The sequence below is a fragment of the Calonectris borealis genome, chromosome W (genome assembly GCF_964195595.1).
Source record: "Calonectris borealis chromosome W, bCalBor7.hap1.2, whole genome shotgun sequence".
NCBI classification, from domain to species: domain Eukaryota; kingdom Metazoa; phylum Chordata; class Aves; order Procellariiformes; family Procellariidae; genus Calonectris; species Calonectris borealis.
The window spans coordinates 579,403-594,142 of NC_134351.1; the positions used below are offsets into that span (position 1 = coordinate 579,403).

General features: G+C 43.4%; 1 protein-coding gene across 4 annotated transcripts; it reads right to left on the bottom strand.

Annotated features, from left to right (window-relative positions):
• Positions 1-994: 994 nt before the first annotated feature.
• Positions 995-13,113, bottom strand: LOC142074867 (signal peptidase complex catalytic subunit SEC11C). Of its 4 annotated transcripts, none has more exons than XM_075135784.1 (6): positions 12,808-13,100; positions 11,276-11,351; positions 10,238-10,387; positions 7,984-8,103; positions 6,655-6,712; positions 995-6,221 (listed from the first exon to the last, which is right to left on the bottom strand). In XM_075135784.1, the coding sequence occupies exons 2-6, from the start codon at positions 11,335-11,337 to the stop codon at positions 6,168-6,170; spliced, it is 444 nt and encodes a 147-aa protein (XP_074991885.1). In that variant the 5' UTR covers positions 11,338-11,351; positions 12,808-13,100; the 3' UTR covers positions 995-6,167. The 4 variants fall into 4 exon arrangements, with proteins under 4 accessions (XP_074991885.1, XP_074991883.1, XP_074991884.1 ...); XM_075135782.1 differs by having other exon boundaries at positions 11,276-11,385; XM_075135783.1 differs by having other exon boundaries at positions 11,276-11,385; positions 12,812-13,099.
• Positions 13,114-14,740: the final 1,627 nt, after the last annotated feature.

Below are 14,740 nucleotides of genomic sequence, written 5' to 3' on the forward strand. Positions count from 1 at the left end.
GGGAGGGCAATTCCTGACTCTGCGTTGGCTTCAAATTTTGCCATGTGTTTATCTGGAAACATGAGGCAGTGGTGTGACGAGCTCTGGTAAGCCACGGTTTCTGCTGAAAGCCCTCCGTGTAGGGAAGGGATCAGGGAACAGGTTAAGCATGGGGTTCATGTTAACGGGGAAGGGCTCATTTTCCCTGGACTATCTGAGCCTTTCAGCCTTTTCCATGCGAGCTGGGGCTAGGATAGTGCAGCAACCAGGAGGTGACTCATCTGCCAATGTTATTTTGCAAGTGAATCTATGGAAAATAAGCACCAAGGAAATTTGAAACGACAAGTTTTGTTTCCCAAATGTCAACTTGCTTCCACATACAGCTGCTGATGCTGGATTTATAAACACCATATGTGTTGGAGAAAATATAGCTGAGGAACCTGCATGACACAACTCCAAACAGCGAACAGACAAAGAGCAGGAAAGTGCAGGTGACAGAACGGACAGGCGTTAGCAGACCGTAAGGCTATCAGGTGGCCCCAGACTCCTGTCACAAGAAGTGAAGTGTCACAAAACAGCACCGCATCAAGCGGCTGGGAGAAAGGTCGCTGTCTGTTGGAAGCAGGGAGGCACTGCGGCCAGCCCCGAGCCCCTGGCCACGGTCAGGAGCCCCACACAGCCCCGGCTGCGCTGCGACCGCTGGAGCACTGGCCGGGATGGCGAGCCAAGGCTTCAGGTACCCCTGGGGCAGTCACACTGTGCGTCCTGCCCAGAGAATGACAAAAACCCCAGGTGGCCTCCTCTCCTCCTCCACCTCTCCTCACCTGCACCCCGGCACGCAGTGGAAACGCAGCCCCTGCGCCCAGGGGGCTCGCAGAGGGCTGGTGCACCAGCACCCCGCTCCCCGCACCTCCTTGCAGTCAGATTTTTCACATACATTTCAGTTTAGCTCTAGCAAACGTGGTCATCAGCACTAGAAAGTGATGTCCTAATGTGATCGCAAAAGGAACAAAGCTTCGTCCACAGCGGCTTTATCTGTAAAACTGAAATCCAGACAGAGGTGCGTATTTCAAACAGCTTCAAAATTCAGGTGGTAGTCATGTCCAAGACAGATTTCCATATACCCACATATAGATATAGACTATATATAGCATATGTATATATAGTTTCTGCTGATAGCGTATTCACACACAAATGATAGAGAAGCAGAGTTGGTTCTATATACAAAAGCGTAACTGATGACAGAAGAGATGGAATATACTTATTTAAGCCAAGCTGTGTAGCAGAGAAATATACTGAATTTTTGTCATGTGGGTGGCTTACGTTTTGTTTGCCTTTGGCCCCTAAGATGTTCAAAGAAACACTGATAAAATCGATGCACGCAGAGGAAAACGTCCTTTTCATCACTGCTGCTCGCTACCTTGATTAAACATAGAGAGAAACGACTTGCTAACACGGCTTAAACTGGAGTGATCTCTCCAGTTACTCCACGTACTCGTTTTACCTCTACCAAGGCAGGCAGCAGTTCAACCTGGATGTCTGGCAGCCAGGTCTCGGAGGCCTCCAGTGCTGCCCTGCCAGAAGGGCCTTGAGGAGCAGACGGGCACCCAGCGAGCGGTGCTGGGGCTGCCGTGCACACCCCCAGCCTCTGTGACTCCGACGTCAAACACCAAAGTGCTGAGGAGAGAGACACGAAGACCGAACAAAGCCCGTCTCCTACTCAGCCCGTTCCTGCAAGCACAACAGTATTCACGGCCATGGGGACCAGCCCCTGCCCTCACCCCGAGGGTCTGTGCTGGTGCCCAGCCCTCGTTCATGGCCCCAACCCGGGGGTCCCCACGATGCCCATGGCCCCCTTCTGCACATGCTGCAGCCTGCACCGCCCTGGGTGCACAGGGGCAGTTTTTAGCCGAGCTGCGAAAAAGCAGCTAACGGGAAAGAAAAAACAAACAGCTTCAATCAAAGTCTGAGCTTCTCCTATTCCCAACTGCTCAGTTAAAAACATACTGCCTGTGCCTGTAGCATCTTGATCTTCCTCAAAAAAAAAAAAATTCATCCAGAGGCCTTGCTAGGATGGAGGCATTTGCTTTAAAATGCTCTTTTCTTTTCTCCAGTGACACAATGCACAGTATTTCACACCAATAGCCAAGCTAGCCATTCTTCCCAGGGAGTATTGATGTCTAAGCAGCATGCGAGCTGAGGTGAACCAGTTACCGCAGCTTCAAGGATCAATGGAGCACTCTGCCTCCAGTTAATAAGTCAGTAGATCCGCCAATTATATCCTTGATCTGTCCTGACTTCAAAGGGAAGCTGTGGCCTAGAAGCAGAGCAGGCAGTTGAAAAAAGGAGTTGTATTTGTGAAAAGGGAAAGCAGCCTGATGCATCAAATACATAGGATCTTAACCCACTTCTTTTTATTAGTCGGCCCCATCTATAACCTGCCGAAACATATGCACAAGCACAGTTTGTCCCTTACCTCTGAAGAGCGTATGCAAAATTCTGCTTGAAGAACAAGGAGCAGCAATATACATAAATTTAATTTGGGGCTGGCTTGTGCCCTTGCTGCAAATTATTTTAGAGGTGATAAACAGATGAATGGGATAGAATAGAATAGCTGGCAGAATAGTTCAGCTGGAAAGGACCTAAACTGATCATCTAGTCCAACTGCCCGATCCCTTCAGGGCTGACCTAAAGTTAAAGCTTGTTGTTAAGGGCAGTGTCCAAATGCCTCTTAAACACTGGCAGGCTTGGGGCATCAACCACCTCTCCAGGAAGCCTGTTCCAGGTTTGACCACCCTCTCGGTAAAGAAATGCTTCCTAACGCCAAGCCTAAACCTCCCCTGACGCATCTTTGAGCCATTCCGAGGTGTCCTGCCCGTGGATCCCAGGGAGAAGAGATCAGCACCTCCCTCTCCACGTCCCCTCCTCAGGAAGCTGCAGAGAGCAATGAGGTCGCCCCTCAGCCTCCTCTTCTCTGAACTAGAGAAGCCCAAAGTCCTCAGCTGCTCCTGAAGGACATGCCTTCCAGCCCTGTCACCAGCTTTGTTGCCCTCCTCTGGACACATCCGAGTACCTTAACATTCTTCTTAAATTTTAAACACAAAGTTACATGTTATAGTTGGGAAAATCTAACAGCTTACTGTTCCCAAAGGCTAAACTCATATCTCCTCCTTCACCTCCATCATGCTCTGGTTTCCCCCGCCCCGTGTGCTTTGCTGAGCCTGCTCAACTCACAAACCCGGCAGAGAACTACTAACTTCTTTCTGGCTCCACAAGTTGCACTGGCTCCACTGAACAGCTTACACAAAAAGAGATATACGACCATGTTGTCGGCAGCAGGATGATCATCTGATCCCAGCAATCGGAACTGATGGGTAAGTGCAGCTGCAACATGCAAAGTCACCTTCTCAGCAAGACAAGCAGGCGAAGCTGGTAACATTCAGTTACAAAATATACCAAACAGCAAACTGCATTCTCTCTGCTGCAAACACTAATAATATTTAGTGGACGTTAAATCATGCAAGCTTTGTACAGTGCAATTTACTCACAGCAGAAGAAAAACATTCTCCTGATATGCATTTCACCACTGAAGCTCATTTATCATTACTTATCAGCCTAAGAACTAAAAGATTTTGTATTGTTATCTAGCAGAAGGAAAGGGTTTATACCAGAAATTCAGATTCTGGGCAAAAATTTTGGCACTCCTTCCCTCCCTGACTTCTACTCTAAGGCAATTAATAAGCAGCACTGTCTAAGCAGATCATCAGAAATGGAAATGGTTGGCTTAAAGTGGCTCAGACCATTATGGGAATGAAAGTCAAGAACAGAATCAAGAGCAATCCAATCCGGTTGGTCATGAGTAATCTCTAAGCATTCACAGGCAGCCAACCAAACCTGAACAAAGTAGCCACCAGTTAGAAAACTAATGTATTTCTTCATCGAAAAGGTAAGCTTGCTAGTGACCAACTAGCATGAGAAATACCATGAGAATTTTTTTAGAAACGATTATGAGATTCCTAAATCAGAGGGAATGGGGGGAAGTCCTTTTATCCTGTAAGAATAGCTGTACCATGTTTTAGTGTTTTTACCATGTTTTTAGTCTTTAAGTTTAGTCTTTAAATTTAAATTTTTTTTTTTAAATGTTCAGATGGAATTGTCTCTTGCCTTGTCACTGGGCACCATTGAGGAGAGTCTATGTTCATCTTCTTTATACCCTTCCCACGCAGGCAGGAACTTTTCATATTTATGTAAGATTCACCATTACAGCACCTGGTCCTACTAGCTGAAAAAAAAGCTATTGTTTATCACAAAAGAGAAAGTAGATTACCTATATGGTTGAACAAGTTATTGTACGTGGCTGACCAAAGTTGCTTTGGTGGATGCAATTAGCAGCTCAAGGCATCCAGCTAAAACCAGGAAGATGAACTGGGCCGCGCTGCACCCAACATTTCTCTGGAAGAGCAGATCTGCCACACTGACAACCGCATTTTCCTTCATCGTGCAAGTCAATTCTGCAGGTTAAGATTTTATCAAGAAGAGTTAAAACAAGACACAAGATATCATACCCAAGAAATACAACCTTTTTTTCTGAGCATGAACCCACATATTTAGATGTTATCCTTGTGTCATTTTACTAATCCATGTTTCCTCAACACAAGAATAAATTCCCACAACAGTGCGTTGAATTTGTCATGTGGGTTATGTCCAAAACCCCACTCTCCAAGTTAGAGCTGACTGTGGTTGCATTGGGGGGGTGGATAGGAATAAATTCTGATTTCAGCAATACTGGGGTGAGGGGAAAATCTTACTACACTGTCTCCAAAAATTAAATTATTTTTTCTTAACTGGTACACTTCTGGGAAGACTGCATCAAGGATACCTAAATTATTCTGACATGCCATTTATTAGACTCAATTTTATTTCTACACAATTTGACACAAAATAAGTCATTTTTATAATACAGTTTGTCATGAAAACTGCTTAGTAGTATTACTTGGAAAAATTCAGCAGTTGTCTGTCTTCCAGCAGTTACAACAGAAGAGGTGCCATTATTGTATAATAGTATACTTTCGTAGAGGTAGGGGATTACAGAAGAAACAAAACTCCATAGGAAAAAAAGCATCACGCTGTTCCTTATCAAAGCTACAAAAACAAAGCAAGCGAGGAAAACAAGTTCTGCTTTGTTGAAGGTACAACATTGATGTCTGAAGCCAAGAAGAGAAAAATCCAGAATTTCATACAAGACAATTATCAGGTAAGTTTTAAAATGAAAAATCAATTTTATGTTTAACACTATTCAGGTATCATATGATAGGAGAGGACAATACATACTCAAAATTGGAATATGAGTTATATCTTACCCTTACTGGTAATATTACTTAAGTACACTACTGTGCTATTCATTCAGTAATTTACAACTGTTAATAAAGCCCCATAAAATCTTTTTGTTACGTTTGTTTTATAGCTAGGATCATAAAGGCAGAATGGTTAACAGCCTGAATTCTAGAAACATACAGAGTCCCTAAAAATCAGGCCTCTCAAAATCAGGCCATTAGTTTTTTTGTGCCTACACCACAAAGGAGCAAGTTTCAAATTCAGGGAAAAAGCTCCAAGTTTCCATTTCTCAGTTCTTAATCAGAATGGAAGACCCTTTCCTGTCTATTTTTGTCAGCCATATCTAGACAACTTTCTTTAGGCGTAAGTCTGACTAAACTCCTACAACTCACTACCTGTTCCAACACATGTGCTGTGTCCTTACAAGTACTGATAAAAACAATTTGTATGCTTGTGAAAAGAGAGGGCGCTGACAGAGATTAAAAATAATCAAGCAAAAAAAATTAACAAACAGGAGGGAGAAAGTGGGTTCAGATGCAGTACCACTTAAGAAAAACAACACAGCATGTCAAGGAGTGCCATAAGCTGCTTTAGCACCTGACAGTCAGTGTCTTCCAAACAAGCAGAAGGCTAACTGAAAGCAGCATCTCTTTAAAATAGTGAATATGCCATTACGTAATTAACCAGCAGCCAAAAGCTTTACTCATTAGTTGTACAGTTTATTTAGACAAGACAAAAGCTTGCAGTTTTGTAAATGTATACAGAAATGAAAACATCTGAAATATATTAAGTTTTTTCCCCCTGTATATTTAACTTGGTACTTTGTTGTTGGAAAAGTGACCTTTATTTTTTTTTCAGGATTCACGTTTCAGCAGTACATATGCTCCCATTACTGCCAGAAGAGCATACTGCAAAAGAAAATAGAGAATAAAGACCAATTATAATTTCTCTTCATAGAAGCTCTGAAATTACAAATTTTTCAAAGCGTGCCCTCTCCAACATTACACCTTCTAGATGAGTACACAACTATAGAGTTGTGCTCCTACAGAATTACAGGAATATTTTAATGTGATCATATTAATTATAAATAGGCATCAGAACTGTACACACTGAACTTACAACATTCCTACAAATTAAATGTTTTCAAATGATTACAAATACTAAGTTCTACTGGATAACAGACAAGCTAAAATAAGCAAGAAAACACAGCTCATTCTACATTAGGTACCAAACCACAGAAACAAACCTAGTAACATGTATTCTTATATGCAAGATTCTTACTACCTTTGCTTGCCATTTTACAGTTTTAAATTCAAGTATACAAAATGTCTGTATACGTACCTTAAATTTTGGATAGTCATTCATTATTATAGTTACCATACCAACATAAGGCAAAAATCTGTAATTGACAAAACAGATGAATGTAAAATTAACCCTCAAATATGACATGGAAACGTTTCAATGTTACTCAGTCTTGAATATTTTAGATAATGGATTTCAGAGAAAAAAAAAATTCAGATAGACAGCAAGAGCTTTAAAGACAATATGTACTTAATGAAAATTTGGGGGCAAGATCTCTCAGATTTCCCTCTCCTCCCATGCTTCATCTTGCTGCATATTATTCCTAGCATTAAAAATACACATGGATCCCAGAAATGGCAAGTAAGTATCATCATAATGAGGGGTTCCCAAAAGCCTAACATCCTACAACACAGGGGAATCAGCTCTTCAGGGTCTCCCGTTGTTCTGCAGCTACAAAAGCCACATAATCTAACACAGAAACGGTTTCGAACTAATACGGAAAGTATTTAAAATTAGCATTTAACCTAGTCTATCAGCATTGAAGTTTTAGAGGGGCACTTGTAGTGTTTCTTTTTATTTAACTTGAAGGCAGGGACAGAATCTAAAAAAATCAAGCAAATAAATAGTCTTGCAGAAAAGTATTTTGTACTGTTATGCAAGTTAACCCGATATTTATAACAACTTATGGAACTCTTATATTAGGCAAGAAAATACACAGGTGTGTAATGCGATACAAGAAGTCCTACTTTCCACTGGGTTTGGCCCATGACATTAATCTTAGCCGACTGGACACAGCAGAACTCGCATCAAGCTTCTCATGGCATCACTAAGACTCTCATAGTTCAAACAATACTTTGCCACAGGCTCTAAGCAAAAGCATTCCAAATAAGAACAGTGTAAAACAATCATTAACGCTTGTCACTAATGCATATCTGAATGCGAAATTTTTTTTTTTTCTTAGATAAAAATTTAATCAAGTTATTTGAGAAAAATCTTAGAGATTTCATCTCAACTGGGGAAGGGAACAAAGTCAAAAGCTCAAACCTTGCAAAAAATTCCTGTGGAATGTGGAAATAACTTCCTAGTAATTTCTAGAAATGACAAGGACAAGCTGGTTAATTTTGTATCTATTGGTGAACTATTTGTTAAATAAATTTTTTTTTCAAAAAATTAATTTCCACTCTCCACATCAGTGAGAGGACTACAGAAAGCAACTTTTCCAGGTAAAACGAATTTTTTAATCACTATTTTACTTAAGAAATTAAAAAAATACCATACCAGATCTAGTTTGTACCAACAGCAGAACCGATTTAAATTCTAAATTTTCCATTTTAGTTACAAAGAACATAGACATTTTGCATTACTTACCCTCTTGCTCTTCCAACAACATCTTTCTTCTCTAACCAGTTCTGACCTTCTTTGTACAAGCCTCTATCATCAACTTCATTATTATCACCTTTAGTCAGAAATTTGATGTTCCCATTTTCTCTAGAAGGCAACGAGGTGATAAACTAAATACCACTTAATTTAAAAACCTCAATTAACATGTACAAAGCACAATGAAGATGAAAAGTGCTACAAGATTAGATAACAATATTTACTTCCAGTCCTGCTTGTCCTGCTTATTTAACAAACACCGTTAAATCATTAACATTACAGACTTCACTGACAGAGTCAATAGATTTTAACAAGAAGTATTTTTTAAAACACTCCTAGATTGTCATTTGATGTAAGCAATTACACAGCGAACACGAAAGGGATATTGTCCATCCAGAGCAGGCATTAAACTTCCCCAACAAAAGCAGTATGTGCCTGTGTGGGGAAAAAAAAAACCCAGCCCTCTGTATTTTCAACAGAGCAGAAATTTAACTCTGAAATACTGAATAATACCCTACTAAGAGGTTTTTTTGGGTTTGTGGGGGTTTTTTTGTTGGTTGGTTTTTTACAAATTGTGGAATAAGATCCTGTGAAGTCATCACACATTAGAGAATGAATTTAATTGAATTTTAATCACAAATTTCAGATGAGGTAGACCCTAAAAATCTTCCCTTAGGAAAGAAAGTGGTATAATAATACAATGCTTTAGGCAAATTTCCTCTAAGTTCTATACACTTGTTTAACTCCTAGTAATCATATTTATGTCAAAATAAAGCTTTGTTCTCCTTTTGATGGAAATAAATACCGAAGAGCCTCTAAAGTAGCTGCAAATCTGCATCAAATTCAGTATTTTGTCACTAACACTGTAACAGAGTTTTAGGTCACTCATTAATTGTTAAACAATATAGTGAGTTCCAGGCAAAACCTCACTTAGTTTGATATTTATTAATGTGGCAAATAAAAAATACATGTAACCAGTCTTCAAATAACATCATGTGGACAAAACATTCTGTGGGGTTTTTAGGGGAGTGCATGGAGAAATCCAAGCGACAGAAACGCTTCATTAGGTGGCACTCTTCCCCCCACAGATGCACACCTGCAGAGCCGAGAGAGCCAGGCTGCTCCCTCGGACGTCCTGACCTCTCCTGGCCATTAAGGAGGCTCGTTCCGTTTTGTAGGAATAGAGGTTTAAAACCCTGAACACGCCCAAATCGTAACCTTTCCCTACGGTTTCAAATGAACAAAGTATCTTACGCTACGTTTTGAACGTGATATACTTTAACCACTGCTGTTAGAAAGCCTGCCATGTTTCGCTCCCTTTCAAGCATTAGGCGTATGTGCAGATAATGCATGCAAGACTTCGGTTCAACACTCCCATTTAAAAAAGTCAGTTTACAGTCTTCAGAATGATTTTGTTCAAGAAGCTGCTAATTGCAAGTAGTGATATCAAGAAACAAGGAGTTTTTATGAAGACAAATTAGGTATTAAAAAAAAAGAGGTAATTCTTCAATACATGTATTTGTTTCAAAAATGCACTGCAGAACAGGTATTACTCAAAAGATAAACACCTTCAGTTCATGGCCAGGACCTCCTGAGGAGCAAATATGTCAATGCCTGCCACCTCCAGGTTAGCTTTTCGCTGTGCAGAATTAGAAACAGAATTGCCTCTCTTAAGAAGGAACTGTTTATCATACCAGGGATATGCAATAAAGGTAAAAACAAGTAATCTACCTGTTGCTTTTCAGCATGAATTGTTGTTGGCATTGTGACTAACAGACACAAAAAGAATAAGAATCTCTTCTTTCATTCTGAGTCAAATCTCTTTTCTGGAAAACTTCCTGATTCTGAATCTTCACCTTCTTTCAGAGATTTGCTTTTAGAAGTAGCTATTTCTCATAACCAAAATCCCAATGCTACAACAGTCAGTACAGAAGTGGACTCTGCTCCCACACATATTGCTACTGCTGGCAAAAATAACGTGTATAGCTTGTGTTACTGGACTCCTCTTTGGCATAGGTTTATCTACTTCGAACCTGAGCCACTTCACTGAGGGACAGGAGTCAGGGTCTCAAGAAGTGTGCCACAGAATTCTGGACAAAAGCAGATCACATCCTAGAGATGAGTTTTATCTTACAGCATATCCTCGCTTGCCTTTTTCATAAAATACTACCAAATTAAAATGTAAGTGAAAGTCACGGTGAAGTAAACTATATTTAGAAACAAGGAAAATGCCAAGTTGCATTACTTTTCATGTATTTTGATTACTCTGTGAACTATTGGAATGTCTCTGCCTTCAACTTTAAAAACAACTATTTCACCAGCTCTGATTGGGTCATCATGGAAATTTGTTAAGAACAACAGGTCTCCCCTGTGAAAAGCTGGTTCCATGCTGCCACTACAAATAAAAAGAAAGAGTTTATTAGCATTATAGTAAATGAAAGGAGAACCACAAAAACAAAGAATATTTAATTCTTACAGATAAACTCACGATTTTAACTGAAATCTGTAGCTTCACCCATTCAGTAACATTACACAGACATTTAACACAACCCAAACCTCAGTAAGTCCCAAGCTGAGCCAGGCTATAGAATACTTTCTTACTCCCTCAGTGAAAGAAAGCAAGCAGCTGTATGGAAAACTAACAGTATTGTAGCTAGGAGGAAGGAACAAAACGAGCCATTCTGGTGAAGAAAACCAATCCACTAGCGAAAAGCCAAAAATGTTTCACAGTACAACAGGAAGTACTTCTACATAGAGAGAGTTTAATTAACATGAGCACGAATTATGCTTACATCAGTGATTACTATTAATGATCACAAAACCCATGCCTATTTTCAAAGCCAGCCATAGTTATCTTTTGGTAACAACCTTTAAGGCAGGATTCCAGATCCCATAACTAATAACACGAACAGACGATTCCCATTAAAATACTGTTATTGACTGCATACATTCCTTGCTGACGCACGTTTAATTTCTGCAAGGCTGAATCTTCCACGAACATGTGTTTAACTTCAAGTATTTGCTCAGCACTCAGGGGCCTGCAGGACTGGCTCTTTATATATCACGTATCTACTGCTTCTACAAACTTCAATCAAAACTACACTGCAATTATGAAAGCAGCCTTTGCTAAGTGTCCAAAAACAGAGTTAGAAGAAAATAAATGTTTGAGTACTTTTTTGAGTAAGTGAGATTTCAAACTCCAAACCTATCCAAGGGGGAAGGGGAGGAAGCAAAGGACAAAACAATATTTGGACTTTAACAAAAAGCCTTTACATTGACTTACCTGAGCACCACAACAATAGGGCTTTCACTTCCAGTAATGACGATCAACCCTTTCCATATCATAAGGGCAGAAGACACTATCATAGCAAAATTTAAGACTTGATAATACAGCTATATGAAACAAGAAAATTGTTTTTAAAAGTTACTGTGTTGTATTTAGGAGCACAACATAGAATTTCAACCCATATGCAACACTGAATCACAATCCAGGCATGTGGACGTCTATGCTAAAATCGTATTCCAACAGAAGCCTCGTGGAATAGATTGCTGTATCGGCAATCCAACCATATAAACCATACTGCAGCATAAAGTTTTAATCCATTGTGTGCCTCAATCTTGGCTTATTACGCCTGTGCAATAGTCCTATTTGTTAGTGCTAGAAGCTACCGAACTCACTAGCAAAGACTTCTAAAATACAGGAAGCTATATGGCAAATGATCAAATCCATTTTGATCACACGTCTCTGACTCCTGCCTGAGCTCATAAGTATTTAAAACACACATAAGAAATACTATAAGATTAGCAATAGCAGACTTTGTACTTTGCACAGTCATTTTTGTTTAAAAAGAGGAGCTGTGGGAGTAGAAAAGAGATGACAATGATCATTTCCTGCTATTGTCAGGCAGAAATTTCTTATGTGGAAAACCTTTTCTCGATTTGATTAATTTTCTGCCCCAAAATTCTACTGCTTCACCAGCCATTACAGCAGTGGATATGTTTTCTTCACACTATCTCTTTTTTTTTTCCTCCTTGGCAACATATGAAGATACTTCTGGTGGAAAACAACCCTGCCCATCTCTATTTATCATGTGGCTCACTGATGCAAAATAGAGAACCAGAAATTTCCAGACCATCGCTCCAGTTTAAAAATACATATGCTAGGATTTTCAGGTATACAACCCACTTAACTTAGCATTGGTCAAGCTTCAAAATCTGCTCTGAAGTTTTTTGGTTTTTTTAAATTATTGATGGATGTTAAAAAGAAACACAGCAAGGGAACTTTCACAGCTTGGAAATCAGAAGGTTTCTCACCAGTGTTATATTCTCCCTTCCAACCAGTTATCTGCATAATCACCCGGTAAAGATAAAACAAAGATACCTATTTTGAACTACAAGAGCTCAAAAGTACCCCTGTGCTTCCACACGCTGCACCTCCAGAGCGAAGCTGCTTACTGACAGGAATGCAAAAATACGGTTTCTCAGCTTTAAAGCCCAGACCCGAAAGCCCCTCCCGGGCAGCCGCCGCCTCCCGCCCCGCCAGCGCGGCCGAGCGGGAAGCCCAGCTCGCTCGCAGGAGCCCGGCCGGCTCCGCGGGCCGTGAGCCCCCGCCGGCCCCAGCGCACGGCGGGCCGCACGCCCCCGCCGGCCCCAGCGCACGGCGGGCCGCACTGCTCCGGACACCCGGCCCGCCCCAGCCCCGGGCGACTCCGAAGCTGCGGAAGCCCCGAGCGGCCTCCGCATCGCGACCCCGCCCTCGGCCCGCACGGCCCGGGTCCCCCCGCCTGGCCGGCGCCGGCAAGCCCCGGCCGCTACCTGCCGCTTGTTCATGCGCCGCAGGTCCCCGAAGAGATCCATGGCGGGGCCCCAGGGAAGGGCCGCACCCAGCCGGCGGCGGGAAGCTACGGGCGCCCTCCCGGGCGGCTCCTCAGGAGGGGGCGCGGTGGAAGGCGCTCAGCACCCCGAAGCCCAGCACTGACCGCTAGCCACAACTACCGCCGGCCCCGGGGGAACAGCGGCGCGGGCAGCCCCTCTGCTCCCCGGGAGTTGTAGTCTTCCTCCTCCCTCCGCACCGCTCATACGCGGTGGGCCTCTGCGGCCACCCGAACTACAATGCCCAGCATGCACCGCAGCAAAGGGCCCTGAAGGCGAGGCCCCTCGCCTCCTGCCCCTGGAGGTGCCCGATCAGTTCGCAGTCCGAGGGGGCTCTCGGTGGGCGCTGAGACCCCACGGTACGGCCGAATGAGCCAGATCGTCCGTGGAGCAGCAAGGCGGCGGCACCGGCCTCCCTGAGCCATATCTTTTCGATCAGGCGGCTGCCGGCGAGCTCTCTCTGCGGCCTTCGCTGCGTGGGCGCAGCTCATTGGCGGGCCGAGACGGGGCGGGAGGGGGGGCGAGGGGGGAAGAGCGGCCAGGTGGGGCGGGGTCAAGCGAGGGAGGGCCGGGGCGGGGCGGGGCGGGGCCCGCGCCGCGCTGAGGGGCGGCGGGGCGGGGCGGGGCGGCACCGGCTGCCCGCCGGCTGCGGGCGGTGGCCGAGGGGCGGGGCTTTGCCCGTGGTGGGGGTAAGGCCTCAGCCTTGCTGGCAGGGCGGGCACTGGCGGCGGGAGCGGGGTCTCCCTCAGGGAGCACTCGGAGCCGGGGGACAGCAGTCTGCCTCAGCGGCTGCGGGAGGGACCAAGGTCGTCCAGTTTTGGCAGCCAACGTTCACCTCGGCGTTTGTTCAGGGGCCGCTACACAGGCCTTGAAAAGAGAAAACCGCAAAGTCCTAGAAAAAAGTACACTCTTAATGTGGCAGCAGCTCAGTCCTTTCCGCCGTCCTGGCTGCCGACAGGAATGGGTTCGTGCTCGCCACAAAATGGCTAGCAGCAGCTGAGGTCCTGCAGGCAGGACAGGGACCATGTATACGTAGAGCTATACAGTCTTCCCTTCCTCCTTCGTCACACAGGAACGGATGTTTTTAAAAAATGTGACCTCACAGAGAGTGGTGAGGGAGCTGGATTTGGTTTGGGGGTGGTTTTGTGGATGTTTCTCAGCAGGAATGCCGGATGAAGGAGTTTTGCCCATCGTTAGGCCACTTGTCCCTATAGCACTGCTGTGGCTTTGCTCTTAAAACTGTATGACTATGCAGTGCACTGGATTTTCAACTAATCCATGTAAAAATACTTCCAGATAAAAAAGATGAGGATCATGAAGAGGTGACTATTTTTAAACTGTATTTTCTCCCAAATTCAGTTCATTGCATGGTTCCACAAACAGACCAACATCCGCTGGAAGTTAACTTTCCATGCAGAAGGGCTGACCAGATGATCTCTGGAAGTCTCTTCCAGTTCTGCATTTGAATGATTGCATAAATCTGAAACAACAGCAGCCAAAGAGGTTCATTGCCCAGAGCTTGTAGATTTCCTGGGAATGAAGTGAACCAAACTAAATGAGGTTTTCACCAAGTTCAGGATTAGCTCCTGAAGACGGGGGATGGCAACAGGAGGACAAAGAACACAGGGAAATACTACTAAGATAAATGGAAGCAAATCGTTTGTCTGAAGGAGCATTGGAAAGGTATTTCCACAGTTTGCCAGAAGTTGCTCAAGACTTTCTGTTAGCAAACAGTTGGGAAAGAGTGACTAACAGTGGCAGAACTGGCATTAGATCACAGAGGAACGTGTAATGGTATCATGAATGGACAGAGATGGCAAATGGACATTGGAAAGAAAGCTCCAAGGACACTTAGCTAGGCATTATCTTGACAAGA